The following is a 26976-nucleotide window of genomic DNA, read 5'->3' as shown; positions in this document are numbered from 1 at the left end:
AATGAACTCTATATAGAGAGTAATAAAGGTTGTAAAGCTTTAGGTGATGGGGTGGACCACAAATTGTCGCTACGTGAGTCTCTCTCCAATGCTAATGACGGGTGATTACCCAGAGAGGGTCCATAGAATTTAGATCGAAGTTTTTGAAGCAGAAATTTGTAATGGGAAAGTTGTAAAATACTTTAAAATATGCCCAAAGTCGAGTTAGAATTGAGAACGCGATATTCAACATATTTACTTCTTGTTTTCATTTAACAGTTTTGCAGAATAATTTCCATTCATTAGAAAATAAAACTTCAAACTCTAACAAATTTCCGCTTCGAATTTTGTTTTACATATTTTTCCTATTGAATATTTTTTATATTCCTTGAAAGGTAATTAATTGCAAATGCAATTATTTCATATTTGAGATTATATATATATATATATATATATATATATACCTTCTCCTCAAAAAAAGAAGAAGAGGCCTTAGCCCAGCTGTGGGACATTCACAGACTGTTAGTTTATATATATATATATATATATATATATGCGAGTATTCTTTGACGCTTTAAATACTTGTTTAAAGATATCCATCTACAATGTACCAAGGGTGTGTCTATACATATATATTATATTTTTATTTAAGTCTGGCTGTGTACGTTTCAATATGGAAAGTAACCACCTCGATGATTAAGGCATTTTCTGCTGCACAACAAGTCTGTGGGACCATTCGTCGCTGACAGTTTTTCCGAACCGATATGACAAACCTTTAAAGAGCCCATTCCTTCAAAGCTAGGCTGACAGCGCATCTGCAAGTTCTCCGGTGTTGCAGATGTCCATTTGCAGCGGTAGTTACTATCAGGTGAACCTCCTAATCGTTTGCCCTATTTATTTAATAAGAATTTATGACAATTAGTACCCTAGAAAAAAGAGGAGAAATCTATATTAATCAAAAACATGATAAGAAACAGCATATATTTGTATATACTTAATAAGAAGTAAGTCAAGAAAGCGATAAATTTCCAAGGACCGTGTTAAATAAACTAGACTGTTCCGCGGCGCTTGAATACATCTTAACTTTAAAGTTCCTGACTCTGTTTCTTAACCGCGGGCACGTACAAGTTATAATTAACTTCAAGTTCGCGGTTAATTGTGCTGTTGTTTTTAATTCATACAAATAATATTTTCGTCGTACTAAATCCATAATAATATTGGTTAAATGTAAAAACAGATCACCGTAGTGTCGGAGGAGCGGACCAGATCTCAGGACGATTAAATCAAACTTAATGAGAGCATCATTGGTGGTTTTCACGGATGAGATACAAAGACGCAAACATGTAGATACTTTATAGATACATGTAATAATGAAGAAAGACGTTAAATAGTTTTTTTAGTTAATATATTACAAAGATATTATGTATACAGCTAAATTTTATTCATAAGAATATAACGGAGCCTAATAAATTAAAAACCATAAAAAGGAAACTCAAAAAGGCACGGACGCAAAAGAAATAGATTAAATATATTGGTTAAGAAGACAACGAATTAATTGAATTTAGAATCTACCGAGAACCGGCAAATAATTAATTTATTATTTTTCTCTAAAATAAATTACATAAATAAATTTAAGCATAAATATGTTTATGGAAATTAACTAACTCCACGATTTTTAATCATCTATTTAATAATGTCGAGTAATATGCCTTGTTTATAATCTTTTTAACACAAGTCTTAAATTAATTAATGATGTTACAGTTATGGTCACATGTTATATCTATTTTATATTTACAAATGATATATATTTGGCTCTAGAATCATACCGGTTCCGGACTATATATGTATGATTGTCTCATATAAGTAAAAATAATTCATATTTATTGGTTGAACTCTTACGGATGTGCTTTTAGAGTTTGAAATGGTAGTTGAGGTTCAACAATTCTTTATATCTTATCGCCATCTCCTATACTAGTAACTAACTCGGAAGCTAGCAATTTGTATGTATACCAAAATTTAAATTCATAAGTGTGTTCGTTGCTTCAGCCTCAGCTACAAGATCTCATACATGGGACGTGCCAAGAATCTCGACTTTGCGCGCCCCGAGATTCTGTATATAACTACGATTAGTTTAAATTCCTATCAAAATTCTTATAACGTACATGTTCGACATTTTGGCGTGTCGGCTGTCGGCTGTCAGCCTTTAGGACAGATGACGTCGAAACACGGATAATTTAGTTTTCATACACGATCCAATAATATTCGCCTAAACCACTGAGTTTTTGACAACGGTATGTGACCTGGGTGACGTTTTGTAAAACAAAATAGTTTGACATTACGCTTACATACACGAAAGTGTAAAATTTCAAGGTTAAAATAATCACTAGCAATGGTTTTTAAAATCTTCCCACGGCAGCTATTACTTTCCGCTGCGTCTTATAAAAGTCCTCAGAGGCCTCTTAATCTAAGGGACGTGGAATTATTTATAAGAGGCGGAATTAAGGTACTTTACACGTCACGGTTTTGTGAAGTTGATCAAGAAGATATTCTACTTCATCATCAGGACAACGAGAGTATTTGTTCTTTTTTGGACTTTTCAAAATTTTATATAAATATTCAATTACGTCATAACAGAAATAATTTATCGTAAAAAGCAGCTTAATAAAAAAAGTTTGTATATACTTCAAATATGTACAATTTAAAATTAAAAAAAAGCTTCTGTATAAATCTTAACCTCGTAAAATTGAGGCAATAGAGCTAGTAACCTTTTTTGTGAAGTGGTGGTGGGTATGTGTCGGTAGAGGCAATGGCACGGGGGGTGAAACTGTAAGAATACAAAACACGATACAAAGCAGTCCGGCAAAAATGGGCTACCGCTTACCTAAATTGTTTTTTTTTTTTTATCGTTTATTATTTTATTTATTTATTTTTACATATTTTACATACATAGGATTACAATTTTATAATACGAAGCTTCAGAAAAAATAAAAGTCAAGACTATATAATATTATACTACATAAGTATTAATATTTACAGTAACATTCATGCTTAATATTAATGCGAGAATTCGTATGTATTGTTTGTGTTCACTTGTATGGGTGTGTGTGTGTGTGTGCGTGTGCGTGTGTGTGTGTGTGTGTTTATTATTCACTTAATTTTTTTCCGATGAATTTGATTTATTTCTCCTTTCAATTGCATTTTTGATAAGTAGAAAAAGTCAAGGTCAGAATAAAATTTGTTATAAGTTCGTGCCAGACGTTGTATGATACATATAAGTCTTTTTTTTTTATATGTCCGGGATGGCAAATGACTCTACTCCACCTGATGGTAAGTGGTAGTAGAGTCCAAACGCGACGACGGCCAGTACAGTCGGGAAGAATGTTCTGTACTAGCCGTCACCGCCTTGCCGGCCCGCAAGATGCCTCTTCACGCCTCGTTTGAAGGAACCCGGGTTGTAAGAGGAGGGGAACACGTGAGCTGGTAAGGAATTCCATTTTTTGGTAGTGCGACAAAGAAAGGAGTTGCCAAATTTCTTTGTGCGCGATGGAATTGATGTCACAGTTAGGCGGTGACATCGAGAACCAGCTCGCGTGGACTTAAGAAGGAAGGGGGAAGCAGGAATTAGAGAGAATAATTCCTCAGAGCACTCGCCGTGATACAGTCGATATAAAGCGCTCAATATTAATTTGAATATTGTTCAAGGGTGTTTGTGACCTTTACGTCGCCAATAATGCGTACTGCACGTCGCTGCAACCGGTCCAAGGCCTCCAGTAGGTACTTAGTGGAGCCATCCCAAAGGTGCGAGCAATATTCAACGCAAGACCGTACCTGTGTTTTGTATAACAGGCACAGTTGTTGTGGCGTGAAAAAACGCCGCACCTTGTTCTGTTTTTATAATAGCCTCGATGTAATCCCTTGGACTAAGGTCGCAGCGAACGTCCATCCCCAGCATGGCGATTTTGCTTTGTATCATCAGCGGTATGCCACAGAGGGAGGGATGAGGGTAAAATGGTGACTTTTTCGCTGTGAGAGCGAAAAAGTCACCATTTTACACCATTTACCTGTGTTTTCTTGGCATTAAACTCAACAAGATTATCAGAACCCCATTTGGCGATGAGCTCTAACGTCCTATCGAGTTCAATGACAAGATTCTCCCGCCTCTCCTCAGTTTCTGCCCGCCCAGCAACTGCGCGTCCGTGGTATCCACCATGCACTGTACTATCATCTGCATAGCAATGTATGTTCCTAAGGGAGAGCATATCATTGATATGCAAAAGAAAGAGTGTGGGAGATAGCACAGATCCCTGGGGGACCCCAGCATTCACTACATAGAATTGTGAAGCGCAACCATCTACTAAAACACGAAGGCTACGCTTGTGTAGGAAGCTGGCAATCCAGGTGCATAGCTGAGCAGGCAGACCATATGCCGGTAGCTTGGAGAGAAGACTTCTGTGCCAGACCCTGTCGAAAGCCTTGGAGATATTGAGGCTGACAGCCAACGATTCTCCATGCTTGTCGATAGCTTCACCCCAGAGGTGTGTTACGTACGCTAGAAGATCACCTGTGGACCGTTTTGGTCGAAACCCGTACTGACGATCATTAATTAGACAGTGATCTTCTAGGTAATGGATCAGTTGGTTGTTAAGAATCCGTTCCATCACCTTACAAAGTACTGAGGTGATAGCTATTGGTCGATAATTTGCCGGGTCAGACCGATCCCCTTTTTTGGGAACCGCTTGCACATTAGCTCTTCTCCAAGCCTCCGGCACACATCCCGAAGAGAGAGAAAGTTGGAACAGGCGCGTTAACACAGGAGACAGCTCCGCCGCGCACTTCTTCAGCACAATGGCTGGTATTCCATCAGGACCGCTAGCTTTCCGTGTATCAAGTGATTGCAGCTCCGCACGCACATCACGTTGCCTGATTTTTTTCATTCCTAACATGATCTCATCAGCAACAGCAGTGGCACTAGCTGTCGGGTCATTCCCACTGAAGCAACGTTACTTCCAAGGGACTGACGCATAGTAATCGCGCATGCCGTCCCAATCTGCCGACTTATAGTGCCAAACGCGACGTTTGCATACCGCTGATGGCGGCAGCTTGGCCTGTGGCACTTTGGTATAATAAGATATAAGGCCGTGATCCGAAGAACCAAGTGGAGCTTGAACCACAACCTGATATTCCACCGGGTGAGAAGTCAGCAGAAGATCCAGTAGAGAAGGCGCTTGCCCGTCAATGTCTGGGATCCTGGTGGGCTGATCAACCAGTTGAGTCAAGTCGTGTGTGAGAGCAAAAGCATGAGCAGTTCTTCCAGCATGGTCAGTTTTGAGGGATTTCAACCATGATTCATGGTGAGCATTAAAATCCCCCAAAAACACCAATTCCGCGTTAGGAAACTGCTCTTGCACAGCATCTGCCACCCGACTAAGATTGTCAAATAATCGGCTTGTCTCCAAGTCACCATTGTGGGATCTGTAGAGGCACACGTAGACTCGACTCTGACGAACCAGGTCCACACGTACCACCAACATGGACAAGGAGGGGTCCTCCAAGCAGCGCAATCGGTGACAACAAACATCCGCCCTGACGAACAAGCATACTCCGGCTTTCGCTTTAAAAGATTCTTCAAGCATGTAGCCGGGATAGTTAAGGTAGCTGGTGTCGGCAGGGCGGAGTATTTGCGTCTCCGTGAGAAACAACATTGCTGGCCGTGCTGTCTCGAGATGGTGGTGGACAGCGTTGAAGTTAGCGTGGAGTCCTCGTATGTTAGAGAACTCGACCTCAAACAGGGTGGGTATGGTGGGGGTGTGCACCGCTGAACGACCGTTATTTCTTACTTGCGCTACCATTTGGAAAAATAAGGAAAAGAGACGTAAAGCGAGCGACGTATTGCCACGATAGGGATGGGCAAAGTATGGAGGCGTGTTTTCCCAAATGGTTGCCAATAGGGAAAATATACTGATCCGCCGGACGGAAGGGCCCCCGAACCCCCCCCGGAAGTGGCCGCCGGAACCCCACCTTCCGGTCACCAACCGGCACGACGGTCCACCCCGAGATTATGCGTGGCCTGGTGGGGCAGCCTCGCGAGCTGGTTAGGCACGCTCGGGCCCCTGTACTATGTCACGGGCGGCCAGCGGAACAGCCGTTTCTTCAGGTCTCCCTATCCGGCAGGTCAATACAGTTTCCCCCGGCATTGGTTCAACAGCCGTCTCCACTGGACCAACACCCATCGCGGCAATACTCGCTCGAGCACTGGCTGTACGCTGTCTGACCTCGAAACGCGGCTGCAAGCCACTTCACGAGTTTTTCACCATGCGTACGGTGGTAACAAGCCAGGCGGATGTTAGCATCCTACCACCAGATAAAGTCGTATACATTATACACGATAAATATATTAATGTAATGGTAACTGATTTCTGTACATTTTCTTTCAAGTCTAGTATATCAATAAATAAATATATTGTCTTTATACGTAAAATAAAAAAATAAAAAAATATTTAAATCAGACTTTGGGCACATAATATTATGGCGTTAATACATATTTAGTTATAAAACATTTATAATACATTATATGCCGGCAGAATAAAAAGAAAACAATGCAATTAAATAATCTTTCTTATTCAAGTACCTGAGACTGCCGTGTATCTAATGATTACACAGATCTGTGAGCCAGTGTATTAATAATAATAAAGAAGCGTCACATTGACTGTGTGTGAAGTGGTTCATTCTCACTATAGGTATTCAAAGCTAGCCACTTAGCAGGCTTAGACTTGGTAATAAGGCTTTATGCAAGCCTACCTGGGTAAATAGCTCGCACTCGTCACAAATAATAATGCCAAGCTGCTATACTTATTGTTGTTACGTCCTGATTTGAAGGGTGAGTGATATAACATTTTAGTTAACAAGGTTGGCGGCGCAATGACGATATATGGGATGGTTAATATTTCTTACAGGGTCAATGTCTAAGGGCGATGGTGACCACATACTACCAGGTGGCCCATTTGCAAGTCTGACTAGGCAGACTGGAGGCAATCGCTTATAGAGATGCTTTATTTTGTAATTCATTTTTTGTTCATGTTAAAAATTCGTAAGAACATAACTGGTACATAGATAATAAAACAAATAAATGAGATCGTAGTAGATCTATACACCTCACGATATGTCGTGTCGGACGGGAGAATCTTTATAAAAAGATCTTCGTTAAGAAGTAATGAGATGGTTTACGGTCGGCGATCTTTAGTGAAATATTAATGAAGCCGGCAAATCTGGTCAGGGTTTTTAAGTACATGATTTTTAGTTCGAAGTTTAGAAAGCTGCTTTTTACTTTTAATATTAGCTTGTTCGTTTTTCTTGCTTGTGTTTTTAATTTTAACGAAAGCAATTAAAAATGATGTCTGGCTATTTTAAATGTTTTATTTCAATATAAATAAAAAGACTGAAACTACATTTACACGTGATAGAAGTAAAATTTATTTTTTGCATGACATGTTACGTATTACAACGTTTGAAATAAAATCAAAATACTTTATTCAACATTGAAACATTATACTTAGTTATTGGTGGTCAAACCAGAATTTACTGGTGGTAGGGCTTTGTGCAAGCTCGTCTGGGTAGGTACCACCCACTCATCAGATATTCTACCGCAAAACAGCAATACTTGATATTGTTGTGTTCCGGTTTGAAGGGTGAGTGAGCCAGTGTAATTACAGGCACAAGGGACATAAAATCTTAGTTCCCAAGTTTGGTGGCGCATTGGCTATAAGCGATGGTTGACATTTCTTACAATGCCAATGTCTAAGGGCGTTTGGTGACCACTTACCATCAGGTGGCCCATATGCTCGTCCACCTTCCTATTCTGTAAAAAAAAAAAAAGCTACCACCGGTTCGGAAAAGAACCACCCAGCCCTGAGAAGAAACGTCGAAAAAAACTCAGCGGGTTTATTTTTTATATAATGTTTCGTTTACAAATAAAATTGTCATTGAATTAGAAATTAAATATTTCGAACATCACGATTGATTACTAAAAGTTTAACTTGCAAAAAATATCAACTAACTAATAAATGATTACGTATGAAGTTTAAATCAAATATTTATAATATTAATTTAACACTGTCTTGTAAAATTTGTTTGAATGTACGATGTTAAGTTTATTAACATTTGAAATAGGAATTTAGATCGCTACTGAAACCAACGCAATGTAATCATCAAAATCGGTGCAGAAATAAAAAGTTATAACTTTTAATACGCGAATTACCACTAACGGACTCATCACGAGATCTCCGAAACTCCGTAGGTCCGATTGACTTGGAATTAAGCATAGTCGCTACCTAGACGCCCACTAAGAACTTTTTTGACGCAAATCCTATCCAATAAATTTTTCATCATCTATCTTTGTGAAGGCGAGGCGGGTCCCTAAGCTTTTATTAAACATGTATAAAAAGTAAAGTAATTAAGTAACAGCATGTAATTTCCCACTGCTGAGCTAAGGCCTCCTCTCTCTTTTTGAGGAGAAGGTTTGGAGCTTATTCCACCACGCTGCTCCAATGCGGGTTGATGGAATACACATGTGGCAGAATTTCGAAGAAATTAGACACATGCAGGTTTCCTCACGATGTTTTCCTTCACTGAAAAGCACGAAATGAATTATAAACAGAAATTAAGCACATAAAAATTCAGAGGTGCATGCCCGGGTTTGAACCCACGTTCATCGGTTAAGATTCACGCGTTCTTACCACTGGGCCATCTCGACTTGTATAACTTTATATTAATTATATGCACAGACGAATTGAGAACTGTTTTTTAAGTCGATTAAAAATCGACTAAATAATGAAAATAAATTTAAAAATTTAACGCGTAATTAAAGTAATAACACGTTTTTAAATATTATGAAACCTTTAATTTGTATAAAAGATAACTATCGTAAAATATTAATTATTTTTCTATTTATGTCGAACAAGATGAATAATCATCTTTCGCTTCCAAATTGTTTTATAATCAAATTGTATTCAGCAGTAATTACGACTTTCAAAGCGTTGATTTCTAATTAAGTTTCAACACCGTCTTTATCATTTACTAAGTACGAAGCGTCAGAGCAATCATTTATTTTTCTTACTTTTACAAAAGTTATATCCAATTTTCATCTATTTTTCGTCTCTGTCTCGCGCTTAACCTCTGACCTGCTAGTGAAAAGGACGACTGTGACTGACTTCATATTTCTTTGTCGGGAAGCTTTAAGCGACTTCTTAAGCAAAATTCCGGCGACACAAAGTTTCCTAATGAACAAAGGGATGGTCTCAAAATTTGTTAGGAAATAAAATTTTGTTGCGTCAGAAACTTGTAAAGAAGAACTAAATGGAAATTTACGTCTGACTTGGCGATCTCTATTAGCTTTGATCTGCTCGCTACGAGGAAGGGTTAAGAGTCGGATGCTGTATAACACGACAGATTCAAAAAAAGATTCATTAAAACAACCGTTAAATCAAATAATTAATTTTACAAAAGTAATTTTAAAATTACAGTGCATTAGAAGGTATTTTTAAATAAAGATCTTGTCATAGGTGGACGTGGAATTGGTGATTATTCAAATTAATTAAAAAAAGTCTTAAATTAATTTTAAATACTTGTCGATGTAAATGAAATTTAGTTTTTGCGAATTGAATGAGGCTTAGAGAAGATAAAAGATGTGACTTTTGAAAATTTTAAATAGAAAGGCGTATGGTACGTGGTCACTATCTGTTGACATTATAAGGAATAGTCGTCAAACAATGATGTTTTATTCTTCAACCGGATAAAACTAAAATTAAAAAACCCCCGAATCAAAAAAACTACATACCTTCTTACATCTTAGTAGCTATGTATACATAATTACTGTTAATTTTTGGTTTTCCTCTATTAGATCTATAATTAATTTTATTGATTGAGTATTTATTTTATTACAGTAGTTTAATATGAAGTGGTACTCCGACGCGACAAAGTTTTGATTTAAATAATTATGTATATTATGTTGTATTATAAATTATAATATAATGTATTCAGTCGAGATTTTTATATACACCTTAGTATTCATTTTTGATTGTTAATACATTTATAATATTTATATTATTTAATACTTTTTAAAGTTTTATTTTATGATTTTTTACCTGTTTTGTTATTTTTGTGAGTCGAGAAAAATTTAATAAATTGCGAGGAAAAAAAAATACTTTGCAGATTTACTTTAAATGAAGTTAAAACGTCTTGTTAACAAAATTATAATTTGTAAGCACTTAATACGACTTTGTCTCAATTTAAAATATGACTTTCATAAAACTGCTCCTCTGTGAGGGTGTCAATCATTTTGGCGTTTTTTATTGAGTGTCATTTATATTGCGTCTTGTTTCGAGTTAAATGAGTTGTCGTAATTCCTATTTCGAATATCTTGTTAGTGATCTGTATTTGAATGGAAGCAATTAATTTACTGGTGGTAGGGCTTTGTGCAAGCCCGTCTGGGTAGGTACCACCCACTCATCAGATATTCTACCGCAAAACAGCAATACTTGATATTGTTGTGTTCCGGTTTGAAGGGTGAGTGAGCCAGTGTAATTACAGGCACAAGGGACATAAAATCTTAGTTCCCAAGGTTGGTGGCGCATTGGCTATAAGCGATGGTTGACATTTCTTACTATGCCAATGTCTAAGGGCGTTTGGTGACCACTTACCATCAGGTGGCCCATATGCTCGTCCACCTTCCTATTCTATAAAAAAAAAATAAATAAAAAAAAATAAATATATATATATATATATATAATTTTAATAACTTAATCAAGTACTTTATTGTACTTTAAAGATTTTGCTTAATTGTTTTGGAATAATATGCTCTGTGTATGTGTAGAAGTAGTACTACTACTACTATATGCTCTGTTAATGATGTAAAAATCCAACTAATCAAAGACCTCCTATAATTTTATAGGGAAGTTATCTTCCTCTCAATCAGTAAATAAGCAACATTTCCATTTAATGCGTTTCGATGGATACATAATTGCTATAATTTCTTCTAACACATGCAGGCTTCCTCGCAATGTTCTGTAATTAAGGCCACGTGTTGTTTCCACTGGGTCAGGCAACTAAAAAGTTCTTATGAAATTAACTATGATTAATATTAAGTCTATTATATTTAAGTATTCGGTTTTGAAATTATTGGTTCAGATTAATTTGGTTCGAACTCTTGATTTGCCTTATGAGTCTCCGTCAAAGGAATATCGGTAAATGTTGTGTTGTCTTAAAGCGTTGGTGTTTTACTCACAACGAAAGTTATTTTTTTAATATTGCTTAACTTCATTTTTATCACTATTTTTTTTAAATAAAACTCAACGTTTGAATACTAAAATTAAAACATATTTCTTTCAAGTCTTTAATTCAGTCTAAATCAGTTTTATATTTGAAGTTATAAATATTAGCAATATTATAATAAAAATTAAATATATTTATTTATAAACAATATACTAATCAGGGGTTAAAATATCATAGATTTAATTATAAATTAAAATAAAATCAATTTTACCAACAACTAATAAACCTATGTTGTCCACAGGCTTCCTTCCCGCTGTATACTCCGATAGGAGTAGTTCTGAACGCTCTCCTGCCTCCCTTGATGCGGCAGAGCTTCTCCGCGATGCTCCCCTTTACCCTCCTCTACGTGACTCCGACCACTATGTAGATATCAATAATCTCGCGAAGAGAAAAATCAACGAAGAAGACAACGACAAAACAATAAGTGATTTAGTTCCGGATTTTAATAACGACGATTTGCAACCTTTTTTTGACACAAATGAGTTTAACGATGAGGATTCTATTGAAAATACTGATGTAAATGAAGTACATGGTGTTGACTATGATGATCCTGAAACTAGTAGTATTCTAGTTACTCCTGAAGAATCTACATTCGATGAGTTCAAAACGAATTTGAATAACAAAATTGTTGAAGTTCCTAAATTATATGACGAAAATAAATATGCAATTGATTATACAGATAAGAGTAAATTATATCAAAATGATTATAATGACGTTACTACTGCAGGGACAGTACAACATAGAAAATTAACTAGTGACGTTAATAATTCAAGAAATATATTCCCAGACGACATGGAACAATTAAAAGAAACAAACGGTTTTATAGTTGCTCGAGGTTACAATGTAGAAGAAATAAATAGGAATTTAATGGCTGAAGAAGGCAGAGCTGAAGACGAACATCAAAACTTTGGTTTCGACGAATCATTGAGAGAATTAATTCTAGGGAAAATACCTCAGAAAGTAAACGAGGACGAAGATGCTATTGATCGTCAGAAACGAAGCAGTGGACAAGAATGGGAAAAACCAACTAAGGTAATATTAAAATTAAATATATTGGCTAACGCCTTTATTTAATCTAACTAGTTACTTATAGGTTTCTTTAAAAAAATATATAATGCATCAAGTTTTAAGACTTGAAAAGTTTGTATCACACCTATATCTATTAATTACTTGAACCTTATATGTAAGTAACTGAAATTGGAAAGTTAATTTAAGTTTCAATGGACACATAAAGACTAGCGTATTAACTGGGGTATTTGCTATATCTTCAAACAATAATACACAGTCACGTCGAGTTAAAACCGGTGACACGATCCTCAATATCCGCGGAGCTGTCCGCGATGCTATTGGTGACGCAGGGGCAGCTCCAGGTATGCGAGCGTCATCGCGAGTGGATGCATTCGTGATCCGTCCGGCACCAGTTATGAGAGATGAGCCCAGAGATCAGATGAGGGAGGCTAGAAGAGATAGAGTATCTGCGTCACCGCCTCAGGTAAACTAAGCGATACGCATGTAATTTGACATAAGAGAGACAAGTGACTCATATTTACTAAATAATATACCTCAAGTATTTCTATCAGATTAATCATCTTTAATAAAGTTAGTCCTTATCTAATATAGCTAATTATTACGCAGTAAGCTAATTTTATTTCTCAATTAGAGAAAAAAAATAACATTATTTTGACAATACACTCGCAAGTTCTAGATTAATGAATACTCCAAAAGACTACTATAAGATCCATATGTAAATCTAATCACGTTTATTTGATGTTTACGATAAGGCAATCGACATCACTCTTTGAAAATCGTTGATTACGTTTTATTTATTGAATCACATAACAATACTCTGAAATTCGGGCGCAATTTTAAATGAGATGCTTGAAGCGCAACACATTAAGTATTTAATCTTTAATTGTTTCTTAACTCACGCAAAGATGCTGAAAACATCTCAAACATTCTCTCAATCGCGAAGTCAACATTTTATCCCAAAGAAAAGCCAATTAATTACGAGACGGTCGCCTCCCGTGCTACAGAACAGACCGCTTCAAACGGAGGCCTTTTACTCGACATTAAATTTTAATTTGCTCCTTCCTTTTTCTCCTTTCGTTGGAAATTATTTTGTATTTTGGTACGTAAATAAATATAGACAAGCTAAATTTAATTTCGCTGGTTGCTGTTTGTGGTTGTAAGACGTTCAATTACTGGGGACTCGTGTTTTAATATAAATAAAGTCAGTCCAAACTCAGTACCGTTCGAGTGAACCTAAAGAAATGAGAGAAAAATAATATCAAAGTTTGAAGTTTCTACGAAGTAAAGTTGATTTGACATAGATTCCTAAATAAATATTTTTATTAAGTATCGAAGTTGTTGCTATAACAATAACAAGAATATTATGTTCAGTAAAAGAACTTGCTACATTTTCAAAATAGAGTCTAAAAATCATTTTACATTAATAGCTTTGCTTTTTTTAAATTAGCTCAAGTTTCACTTCAATAAATAAGCATATAAAATCTAAAATCGTAAAAATATAATAACATAAAATACAAAATAATAATAATAATGGCCGTAGACTCACCATGTTAACATTATGTAATAGTGCTTGCTTACTTTTTCCCTTTACTCACCTACAACAATGTTAAATTATAGTGTATAAACAAGCTCAACGTACAAAGTAATGAATATACTAATACCCACCCGTTTCATAATTCTTATATTTACTTTTACAATTAACGTGTATTTCTCATATTTAGTGAGTTGTTTTCTTTTTGAGAAATAAATGTTTAAATAACCATCACATTTTAAGAGTATTAGGTTTTTTGTTTTATTACATCTGATAAAGAAATATCCATTTAGAACCATTCTTGTGTCATCTGTAACAGTATTTTTGATATAAATTATTTTTTCTTTTATCTTACCTAGCCATTGAAACAAGAACGGGATCTACTTGTGGAGGCTCACGCACACGCTCGAATACTGTGCGATCTCGTCAACATTACAAATCTGCGATGGTATAAAGATAACGAGGTAAGTTCTGCTCTAATTATAAGTCGATATAATAAATTAAGATTTCGGTTTATAGAATAATCAATATTTCTTTATACTAAAGCCATTGGCTTTAGTATAAAGAAACTTTATACTAAAGCCAATTACTAAACGATACGAAGTGCCAAAGTCTTTAAACTAAAGCCAAACACTTGGCTTTAATATAAAGACTTTGGCACTTCGTATAATAAATAAAAATAAATAAATCTAAAAATAAATCAATAATTATTTTGGGAAATAGTTATAGTACATTAATAAAAATGGTATTTTCGTAATGAAACGTCAGTTAACGTAGTAAAGGAGAAAATATTTATATCCAAGATTAAAATGCTTTTTCATAAGAATTACTTAAGATTGGGATTAAAATATTCCGTAAAAAAATATATAATAAGATTGTCTAATTAATATTCTATCGACGTGTCGCGAAGTTAATTAGTAATTAATATGTAAAACGAATTCTGACTAGCATTTATTTCGTAAGCTAGCAGCGTACATTCAAACTGTTACGCTTCCCGTTTAGAATCAAAAATACTTTGCAGAGTGCTTAATATAGTAAATATAGGAAATTTTAGGAGAAAATTAAAATCAATTTCGAAGGATATTAAATATACTAATAGAGTATGCCACCTAAACAACTCACCGCTGATCAAATATTCAGATGTCACTGAGGATCGCCTGCAACGTGATAGAATATAGATTTATTATTGTAGAAATCGTAGATTTTCTTATGAAGTTAACGCGACATCAACATGCTGTATACATTAAAATTCAGTTCATAAAACTTAGGAAAAGGGCCCACGTTCTTCCATGAAAATCAATGAATATATTCAATTCACAGAATTATTTAGATTTTCCCTTAAAAATAATATATATATATATATATATTATTTTTTAATATATATATTTTTTAATATATATATATATAAAGTAAAAAGAAATCGCTAAGTAGTTACTTAAGTTAACATATCAGTATCTGTTTCTTTCAGAGCTAATATTTTTTACTCATATTCCATATTATAAGTATCATTTATAAGATAAATTATTATGCGCAAAACGCAATTGACTAAGATAATTTTCATATACAAATGTAGATACCAAAAGTTAGGTAGATTAATGTGATTATTTATCAAAACAATTTACGTAGCAAATCAATCTACCGTCTTCACCTGGCGGAGGAGAGTCGGCCTGGAGGGAAGGTGATGCGGTGGAAATACCGCGAGCATCTCGAGGTCACGCCGCACGCTGGAGGTGCTCCGGTCGAGACTGGTCCGGACGCACCGTGACTGGAGAACCAACGAGGCTTCTTATATATGGTACAAAATAACCTTTGTAACTACTGTTATAGCTTTATCACTTTTTTAATCACTTAGTATAAAAAGTTTATTCATTTTAAAGTTCATTTTTAATTTTGTCGAGTCAGGGTAAGCTGTTAGAAAATTATGACGGACTATCTATTAAATGGAAATTTTAGCACAACTACAATCAAAGTAGGATATGGAACGACTTGAGTTCATTTAGAAAAACTTTTGACGTCACATTATGCCTGTCCAACAATGATACCGTAAGTGTGATACGTGTCGTGTGATAGCTGTCAAACCATAACTTCATTATAAATATATAAAATGTTATTAAATTCGCGAAGGAAAATAAAACAACAGTCCTTAACGTTCTCATTGTTGAGTAAAGGATAAGACGTGTGCACTACGCTGCTACGATACGAGTTCGTCGATCAGTTAAGATTGACGTGTTGTTAGGTTATGTGAAATTGGCGTTTTGTACGGGAGAAATATAAAGTCAATTTTTTTTATTGTAAAATATATTTAATTAATCAAAGTATGCACCGTTGTTATCCCTTTACTAAAAAAACCATAGGGGCGAGAATCAATAAACTCTTTAAAGACGGTTTGGACTGCCGCATCGAAGTTGAATTTTTTTCCTTGTAAGAAGTTGTCCAAATTCCAGAAAAAATGGTAATCTGTTGGAGCAAGGTCCGGGGAGTACGGTAAATGTCCAATTGTAGCTCATCTAACTTAGTGGTTGTTTGTTGTGCAGTGTGGTCTTGCGTTGTCGTGAAGCAGCAGTGGCCAAGAGTGATTGACCAATCTCGGTTGTTTAGCAGCTTGTTCTTCATTCATAGTTTGCAGTTGCTGATAATAGATATCTACCGTAATCATTTTCCCAGATTTTAGAAAGCTGTATTGAACGACATCGGCACTAATCCACCAAACACTCACAAGTAACTTTTTCTGAGTCAATTTTCGTTTAGGGCAGGATTTGGCTGGGTCTCCAGGGTTCAGCCATTGTGACGAGCGCTTCCGATTATCGTACAGTATCCACTTTTCAAGTAATGATTCAATTTAAAATCCCTTCATTATTGTGTCGGTTGAGAAAAGTAACACAGCAGTCGACGCGTGTTTGCAAGTTCGATTCACTCAATTCATGAGGTACCCATCGTTCAAGTTTTTTGACTATCCCGATTTGCCTCAAGTGGATTAATAGTTTTATCACTTACCTCGAAGCCTGCAGATATCTCTGAAGTGCTTTGTGATGGATCCGCTTCCACGATAGCCTTTAATTCTTCATTTTCCACTTTGGTCTCCGGCCGTCCACGGGGTTGGTTCTGAAGGTCGAATTTCCAGAACGAAAACGTTGAAACCAAAAACGTACCGTGCTTTCTTTTGCGACACCAGCGCCGTACACATCATTAATCCTTCGAGCTGTTTCTGCAGCACTGGTGCCACGGTAGAACTCATACTCGTAAATAAACCGACATTTCATGTTTTCCATTGTGAGGTAATAAGCGACTCCATAGAAAAAAATAATGAGGAAAAAACAAATGGTCACTAATTTTTTTCAAAACTCAAATGTACCAGTTAAATTTTATAAGTGTACCAGTTAAGATATAAATTATAAATGTACCAGTTAAGGTATAAATGTACCAGTTAAGATTTATAAATTTGAATTTGGAATTCTTAACCAAAAGGGGAGATATTTCAGATCAAAGTGGTCAGTACGACAAAACGCTAATTTCATATGAACGGACCTAATATATCCACTCGGACAGCTCATCTTAATCGATAATTATCAAAGTATGTAATTGCTTATCTAGTTATTAACTTATATAACAGGAAAAAAACAATCAATAATGAATATTCATACTTCAAATAAGCGTAGTGATGCGTGTTTTGTTTGTTTTCCATAAATAAAATAAATTAACCTATAAAATATGTACTGCTCGAAGAGACGGTTAGGAGTGCATTCCATTCCATTCCATTCCATTCCACGCTACTTCAATGCGTGTTTGTGGATAAACATCTGGCAAAATTTCCTACGGCATATGTTTCCCCCGCGCTGTTTTCCTTCGCCGCCGAACACTAGCTGTAATATAAACACAATATCGGCACATAAATATTCTATAGTGCTTGCTCGAGCTTGACCTGCAGTCTTCGGTTTCACGTGTCCTAACCACTGCGCCATCTTAGTTTATTATCTATATTAATGTTTAAACTAATATCTAAACAACATATCAAATCATTCCGAGGCATAATGTTTGTACAATAAAAATAGATATTTTGACTTTAGGTAGGTAGGTGGGTAGGTTTAAAATTGTAATGAACGTGATGGGAATCACTTGATCTAATTTATTAGTTCTAATTAAATTAATGCGAGTTTTAAGTTACACGTTTATTAATCATAAATAAATAGATTATTCAAATTGGGCAATTTACTTTAAAACATTATAAAAACAAAAATATTTTGTATAAATTTAAAATGCATGGGTGTTAAGCTGGATAGAATTGCATTGACCTTGATGAATAAGATTGTTACTCCCACAATAATTAATTAAAGCATATTTAATCATTGAAGGTAATTCGGAGCTGAACCCTTAAACTCGATTCGACAATAATCTTGTGGGTCGATAAGAACTCCCACTCATAGATAGCAATTTTGATCTCATCTCCTTTGTTATGAATTTTTGTAAGCTTCTTATCAGATAAGACCAAACAATATTTCTGTATTTGTAGTGTTTCTTAGTATAATGTATTTGTATATAATCTTATATATATATAGTAATAAACTTATAAACGACGTATTTTATTTACATCACAAGCAAATAGATGTTGAGCTACTACTTCCGCGATTCGTTAGACGATTAGACGAACTGGTATCGTAGACATGTATGACAGCATACTTTATCTGTTGGGCTCAAAACCCCGGATTAGGACAATGTACAGCCACAGTCGGAAGAAATAAAGAAAACACTAAATGATATACAGAGTCAGTCATAAGAATGGGAACGGCACGAAGAAATACTTAAAATCACATGAATATATTAATAAATTGTATGGAGCAGAAAAGCAATTATTTAAAGACGATCGTAATATCACAATTCGGGGGTACCACGAGTAAATTGTCACCACAAGCCGTTGTGACGATGGTGGACGGCGCATAGGCACGAGCCGTCGGTACTCGTTTACTACGCCGTTCACTCGGGTTTGCGTTGTATTAATAATAATAATTGTTATTTATTGTTAAGTATTATATATATAATATTATATATGGTATTATGTTATTTCATTGTTACAAGTAAATTGTGTTTTTATAATTGATATTTAAAACTGTGTGTATGTGTTTTCCCACAAAAGGTTTTTTTTAGGGTTTTCTAAAGCACAAATTGTAATGTTTCAAGACATTTGAAGATGATCAGTACTACTACAGTAAATATTATAATTTAATGAATTTGACAACAGAACCTGTGCGGTCTGTGTATCTGGCAGTGGACGGAAGACGCCTCGACGCTGGTAACACTTGGGTACCTGTGCGGGACAAGACCGTGCTTGAGGTCAGATGTGTCGCAGAAGGTAAGCTTTCTGCACCATATATTCAACTATATCCCAACTAAAATCGTTTTATTTTTAAGATCAAACACATTTTCCTTCTAAACGCTAGCAACGGAATTACCAAGTATCGAATACTTGTAAATGGGTCTATTGGAGTTAAAATGCTTTTACAATACAAGTTGCATTTTCTGGCAGCGTTCGAACTTTCAAATGCTTTCAGTGCTAGTTCTTAAAAGCCTTTTTATTGATGTCTTTGGACGGGTAAAAGAGAATGGAGGCTATTTGTGCAGTTGGCTTAGATTTAAGCGTGAAGTCGGTCAAGTTTTAAAGATTTGCAGAACAATAGAAGCGTGAACTCCGATACGTAATTGTGAAAAGAAAGATATTTTATAACGTTTGTTACATGGAAGTGATTTATTTTCACATTTAATACAAGAGTAAAGTATTTGCAGAATATACATTGTTTTAAAAGCGATTAATTGTACAATTATTTTTCCTTTCTGCTTTGATGAGTCCTTGATTTATATACAACTATGAAAGTGGGGTAAATCAAATATTTGTATAGAATCTAATCTAGGTATATTTTGTGTATATAAATGATATGACATCGATATATGTTATTTATTAACTGAACTCGATCGTTCTCAACATGTTATGATTGAAGATTGGCCATTTACTTTTATATTAATACAAGATTTATTTCTTTGTGTGTTACTAGGTGGAATTCCACCTCCAGAACTGTCATGGCGTCTTCTGGCTTTAGAGCCGGCTCTAGATCATCGACCCTATCTTCGTATACATCACACTAATTATACCATCGGTAATTATTTTTTTTATAAACTGCAACAAATCTAATATTTTTTTCCAAAAAATATATGGAAGTTAATTCTACAGTGAATGTTACCCTCAAAAATGTGAATTGAATTTGAATTTCTTAGTGGTCAAATAAGTTACACCTTAATTATTATCGTCAGCAATTGTAGAAATGAATCTTCCGTACAACAGAGGCTGTAGCGTGGTCACGAGTGGTCGTAACAGCGGCACGAGAGCTCCACAACGCCACGTTACAGTGTGAGGCGAGGCAGCGACGTCCGGACACCCCGCCCGTGCCGGCGTACGACGTGCTAACAGCCAAACTTGAAATACATGTCACTTGTAAGCATTATTTTAATAGCCGATTAAAAAATATTTCATAAATTTGGTCAGTGATTTGTAAGGATTCCCTACGAACTCAGTACTTAACACAGTACTTAATCGACTACCGATTAAGTACTGTGTTTCTGTCTGTTAGAAGGTTAAATTTTGGAAGCGCAGTTGGTTAAATTTTACAGAAAATGTATAATTGTAGCCGCTATTATGACAATTATATAACACCCTTGCGTTTGCGTACAATTTGCTTATAGTAACTGTGTTAGTCAAAAATTCCAATCACAACGATGTTATGACCTGTGCGCGAGTATGACTCTTTTTATCTTTATGAATAAAGAAAGAATTATTTTACCCATCTGGGTGGATTTAGGTTGAAGGGCAATATATTTATATAATGTTAAATCTTTTAAAAACTATTTTGTACCAGATCCACCGTCATTCGTGATATCACGCTGGCCAGGATTCGGAATATCTCTTTCCGCTGGCGGAGCTGCTGCTTTGAGATGTGACGTGGACGCCAACCCCCCGGCTAGAGCTACTTGGATGAGAGACACTGACAGACCTTCTAGGTAAGTAGAAATTAAGTATAAATGTGTCTTTTTTTTAACGTTTCATTTTAGCCACATTAGGATAAGTAACTACAACATAATATGTGTATCTAATATAAAAAATTGAAGTGTCTGGTTGTTTCAAAGTTTTATTAAAGCCTTTTAAGTTAATATGTCTATTATCTAGTTATCGGTACAAATATTATTTTTTTGTTATTTATGTCTGTTGTTCGAGGTAATCGTAAAAACGGGTAAAAATTATAAATTAATGTGAATAATATGAATGGGTTATAGGGTATATTATGTAATTAAATACGAGGTAATGTTTAGTCTTTATATTTTAATCAAAACCGATTGTGCTTGTAATATATAAATTAGGTATATGAATATGTAATTATAAAATTAATATATTTTCAGGATCACTATAAAAATAGTTGTTTTGCTTCCTTTAATATTGTCTGGTTTAAATGTTTTTTTTTTTATTATTTCACGTTATAATATAATTTTGACGTGAGACAAAAATAGTAGGTCCCATTTTTTTAACTATCATACAGTGCCATTTTTTTCTCTGTCGTAAACTAATATATATATATATAAGAATAAATAACTAAGAACTATTAAAAAACTTTATAATTTATCAAATTTTAAACTTTATTACCGTCGTTTAAATTAAAACGCTTTGAAGTCTAGTAATAAAGATTATATTTTCAAATATTTTCCAACTGAGGAGATATAACTCCGTTGTAAAAGCTTTTATAGCTAATTTATCATAATAATTCTCTCATCGGATGGTATGGAACATATTAGAACTTGTTTTATATAAAAGTTTTCGTAGTTTAAATAAAATACAAAAGCTCAGACCGCACCGCTGTGGACTATCGTGACCACTCCTGACGAGAGCTTTACTCGGGTGATAGTAACTTTTTGAAAAAGTATATCACGGCTGGTCTATAAAAAACATAAGGTGTTCCGGGACACACGTTAGGGATGAAGTTTCTTTTATTTTATGTATTAAATACGAGGCAGAATGCAAAAAATGAAAAAAAAAGTAATTAAATTATACTATTAATGGTGTTTTGTCTAATGGTATTCTTTTTTATTTAAAGTATATATGCGTCTTTATACATAGACAAATGGGCTACCTGATGGTAAGCGGTCGTCAACGCCCATAGATACTGGCGCTAAAAATAATAACCACCCGTTACTTCGCCAATACGCCACCAACCTTGGGAACTAAGACGTTATATCCCTTATGCCTGTAATTACACTAGCTCACTCACATATTTGACGGTAGAATATGTGATTAGAGGGCAAGTAAAATTTAAATTGTTATTATTCTTTCAGATTATGAAAATTAAAATTGTATTTATTATTATAAATATAACACACGTCATACACTCGTAGTGTGTGTACTCGTATACGAGGTGTGACGACGTCGTAAGTGTTACACTTATTGCGGTCTGGCTCTCATTCGCTAATTGTCTACATAGTAACTTACGATACAAAACGTTATTACAATAATAAAAAAGCACAGCTTAACAGACACAATAAATAAGCTCATATTGATTTTGTATATAAAAAAGGACTAAATTTTATTTACGTCGTATTAATGATGTTTTATTTGTTTTTAAACAAACTTTTAATAAAATCTTAAATTAAAGTTCTGAATTTTTTTATCTGTGTTTTAGTAAGTTTCTGGATAGTTTAGATTGGGATTAATAGTGGCGCTGAGTTTAAGTTTCAGATCTTTTTTTTAAATAAATGAACAATATACTTCATTCAACAGGAATATATCAAGTCAGAACGGGCAAACAGTCATCAAGTAAAATATTTATGATTGAAAGCGTCTTTTAAAAACCAGTAGTTTTTCATGTTCGCAAAACCCATTATAAAATATAAAACGGAAATTAAAAGAGCATTCAATGGAAGCTATGTCTATTGAATAATATCAATGTTAATCTATTATTTCTCAATATCTGACATTTTAATGCAAGGTAAGAGAAACTCTTATCATCCGTCTGCTTTTATTGAATTTGTGTTTTTCCATGTTTTTATATCAGCGATTTTTACATCGTTTGGTTATCCATACGCCAGTGTTCTATTGACACTAATTAACGCGTCTATATTTTTACACACTTGTGCTCTATATCTCCTGCGCAGTTGATTAGTCCCCAAAGAGATTGGGCATCAAAATTTGATGTAAGAACATCATCATCTTCTTTATCATCCTCATCATGATCAATCTTGAAATCAAATAGTTTAGTCAATATTAAGTTCTTTAGTTTCAGGGCCGTAAGTCGTATATGATCGTCAATTTCCTGGGCCAGGTGTTGATTGTGGCAATGTCGCGAGAGCTACTATTGTCTGTTTAATTGGAGAAAGTACTATGTATTGTTCAAAAGATGTATTGAATGGTTCTTGTTGAACATTTACTCTTCCATTCTTGTACGAGAAGTCATTCAGCACTGATCTAATTGCTTTATTCTTGGATAGAGATTTCCACCGAGCCTTTCTTGCAGTTACTAGGAAATTATCTATATATCTGTATAATCGACCACTAGCTTCAATATAATCATAAAAACATTATTTTCTGATCGACGTCGGTAACGGCGCCCACTTTAAACGGAGTATAGCTAAAAAATAATTTTCAAAATCGGCTTTTAAATGGCAGTCTTGAATATAATCAATGGTTGCATGATCGTATTAGAACACCAATGAGTTATTACCAAGAATTCGACCAACCAACTCGCATTGTAGCAAGACGTTAAAAAAACTCAAAATCATATTTTTCAATTAGGCTTAGCCGAGACGGCCCAGTGGTTAGAACGTGTGAATCCTAACCTGTGATCGTTGGTTCAAACCCGAGCAAGCACCACGGAATTTGACGGTGAAGGAAAACATAGTGAAAAAATCTGCATGTATCTAATTTTACTGAAATTCTGCCAGAAATATATCTACCAACCCGCATCTGAGCAGCGTTTTGGAATAAGCTCCAAAGCTTCTCCTCGAAAAAGGATAGATGCCTTATCCCAGCAGCGGGACATTCAGAGGCTGTTACTGTACTGTAAGTTTAACTATTTTTAATATTCCTAGTCCACCAACACCTCTGGAAGTAGGCGCTGATGATGGTGCATCTCTGGGCTCTGCCACGCTCCGCTGGACTAGGCTGAGGGAGTCTCATGCCGGATGGTATCGGTGCAGGGCACGATGGATGGACACTGAGTACTCTTCCATTGGATACTACCTTAATGTGCTGCGTACGTATTTCAGTTCCATTATTTCGTTAGTAGTCGAAGCTAATTATAATTATTAACACTTTCTACACTGAAACCCATAGTAAAATAAATTACACAGTATCTTCGGGGAAAGACGACCTAAAGCCTTTACATTTGTCTCATTAGTCGATTGAATTAAGCTTTTTGTAAAACCAGCTTAAGATATATATTTATAAATATATATATATATATATTTATACCGGATATGGTGTATAATTTTGTGAAAAGTTTAATAGATGGTATTGTTCACTTTATTTTTCACTCTGAATAATACTAGTTCACATAAAGAAACATTATTAACTCCGTAATTTATTAAAATATAATGTATTTGTCTTGAAAACGATTGATGTATTACTTACATATGTAATTCTTATTTACCTATTAGATAAATTCCGATACAATTTACATTTAACATAATCTTGTATTAAATGTTTATTTATATTCTTGAATAAAGTATATTTTGATTTCATTTGAGAAAATTATTTATTTTAGCAATGCGTTTAATTATTTAACATACTCATATTAACGGAATGTTGGGTCTCTTTATTATGTTTTGTATATTTTGATTTATTTCCTGGTGACTATAAAACATTTATGTTATTCTTTTAGCTTTTATATGGGCAACAAAATCGTAAGGAAGTTATAAATAGTACAAGTTTTAAACATAAATGTAGTCCTCCTTTATAAATTTATAGTGTTTTCGGAGGCATGGGAGTTGGGAAATTGAGGATCTCTTGATTTGCGGTCTTTTCAGCTAGCCAATAAACCAACGAGGTGGTAACGCGAGACAGATAAATAAAAATAAAGATTACTTTTATTAATAATAATGTTAACTGTGTAGCAGCCGCGGATGAAAACGCACAAACGGCGGAACCAGATGCTAACGATGAAGTACCAGATCATCAGAATGTTGAAGTTCCTTTGGGAGGGAACGTTCAGTTACATTGTCCTAAAGGTACCAAATGCTTGAACAGCTCCAATCCAATCTTTGACGAAGATATAGTTCATAAATCAGTTTTAAATGTGTTTTACTTCTTCTTCTTTGTATTTTAATTTATAAAAACGTATAATTAAATAAAATGATGATAATATACAAACAATAACCTAATGTAGTGAAATTGATTAATTATCTTGAAAAGAAATATCTATTGTCTGATAGAGACTTATTATTGAATTATCTTAAAAATTAAATGGCCACAGGTATATAATATAAAAGACTTAATTATATAATGTTTACATATAACAAATGATTTCAGATGTTAAATTTTAGAATGTCTTTACTGTACACAATATTATAAAGATAGGAGTCAAATTACAAATTTATTCTCGATTACTTTTCCTGATACCGTGTATGGAGAGAAACAACAACAATCTTAAGTCTTCATTATTATATGGATATTGTGTTTTCCGACAAATTAACAACACGTCTTGATTATAACGCAGGGAGTGTGGGGTGCTGGTGGAGACGTGTGGTCGGTAACTCCAGTGAGTCGTGGGCTCCCGCTGGCTCTCATCACGCGCATGGCGTTCTAGGTATGTATTAGATAGTCTTAGTAACGTACTTTTTTTATTTATATAGTATACAAAATATTAAAAAAATATTTTTACTATTATTATTATCGTAGAACAAATCACCTGAGACATTAATTAAATAATATACATTGCCGTCAGCAGCGGCTTTCGTGTTATGTACAGGACGCGGTGACGTAAACGATCCGGACGGGTTATAAGATAAATAAAGGAATACGTTACTGTTTATTTTAAGCTACATCTTATGAGTTGTTCAAAACAACAATAAAATAATTATTTGTTTTAGATTTACAATACAATTTAAGCTATCCTTTACAAAATACATATTTTTTGTAACAGTTTTAAAAAAAACGTAATCTGTTTTATAATTATACTGGTGGTAGAGCTTTGTGCAAGCTCGTCTGGGTAGGTACCACCCACTCATCAGATATTCTACCGCAAAAAAGCAGTACTTGGTATTGTTGTATTCAGGTTTGAAGGGTGAGTGAGCCAGTGTAATTACAGGCATAATAGTAATAACATATTAGTCCCCAAGGTTGGTGGCGCAATGGTGATGTAAGCGATGGTTAACATTTCTTACAATGCCAATGTCTATTGGCGTTGGTGACCACTTACCATCAGGTGGCCCATATGCTCGTCCGCCTTCCTTTTCTACAAAAAAAAAAACAACCAAACATCCCGAAGGACTTAAAATAAATTAAGAGTACAAAATGTTTGTGTCATAAACAAACTTGCATAATGTAGAAGTTTCTAAAACAATGTGAATTGGGCAGGTATCAAAGAAGCCTTATACGAAGAAGGCGGCGAGTACAGGTGCGTGGGGGCGCGCGCGCCGGACCTCAAGCGCTTGAAGGAATTGAAGCGAGTGACGCTAAAAGTAACAGGTATGTTATTGTACCATGAGTATATATAACCGAAAGGTGCTTTTTTACACAAAGGCCTGCGACCCATTCTATCCAACTCTCCATTGTGCGGGTACAAAAGTCATATTATTTAAATGTAGGTTATGTCATTCTAACTTTTTCAACGTCAAACAAAACAACCTGTTAACATTAAGCTTCACGTGCCAAAAAAGAAGCATTTATGTAATAATCTTGAACACTATACAAAGAAAGATTTCTTCGGCAGGGCCCAAAGTTGTTTCACTACTAAAGTCAGTGGTGCCGGTCCAGTTTAGATATTTTGTTTTAAGATGAGATCTGTAATTTACTGAGCAGTTCGTTTCTTATCCTCATCTTTTTTCACACCCTAAAATTACAGACCAACTAGAAACCAAGCCTATTTACC

The 26976-nt window shown here is 34.8% G+C and overlaps 2 protein-coding genes across 3 annotated transcripts in view; one reads left to right on the top strand and one right to left on the bottom strand.

The window, feature by feature from the left end:
• The window catches only part of LOC126778478 (uncharacterized), a 254188-nt gene that overhangs the window by 102005 nt on the left and 125207 nt on the right, over positions 1-26976 (bottom strand). The gene's annotated exons all lie outside the window — the stretch shown is intronic.
• Positions 1-26976, top strand: part of LOC126778446 (uncharacterized) — a 79034-nt gene that overhangs the window by 47135 nt on the left and 4923 nt on the right. The window contains exons 3-14 of one of the 2 annotated variants that reach the window (XM_050501988.1): positions 11546-12336; positions 12590-12796; positions 14224-14328; positions 15491-15659; positions 19098-19208; positions 19906-20007; positions 20193-20342; positions 20764-20905; positions 23978-24141; positions 25001-25114; positions 25603-25692; positions 26463-26573. In XM_050501988.1, coding sequence (XP_050357945.1) covers positions 11546-12336; positions 12590-12796; positions 14224-14328; positions 15491-15659; positions 19098-19208; positions 19906-20007; positions 20193-20342; positions 20764-20905; positions 23978-24141; positions 25001-25114; positions 25603-25692; positions 26463-26573 — 2256 coding nt within the window. The remainder of the gene's footprint in view (positions 1-11545; positions 12337-12589; positions 12797-14223; positions 14329-15490; positions 15660-19097; positions 19209-19905; positions 20008-20192; positions 20343-20763; positions 20906-23977; positions 24142-25000; positions 25115-25602; positions 25693-26462; positions 26574-26976) is intronic. The other variant, XM_050501989.1, reaches the window with a different exon arrangement.

This window comes from Nymphalis io, chromosome 26, assembly GCF_905147045.1.
Source record: "Nymphalis io chromosome 26, ilAglIoxx1.1, whole genome shotgun sequence".
Taxonomy (NCBI): domain Eukaryota; kingdom Metazoa; phylum Arthropoda; class Insecta; order Lepidoptera; family Nymphalidae; genus Nymphalis; species Nymphalis io.
This window is presented reverse-complemented; position numbering and strand designations above follow the sequence as displayed.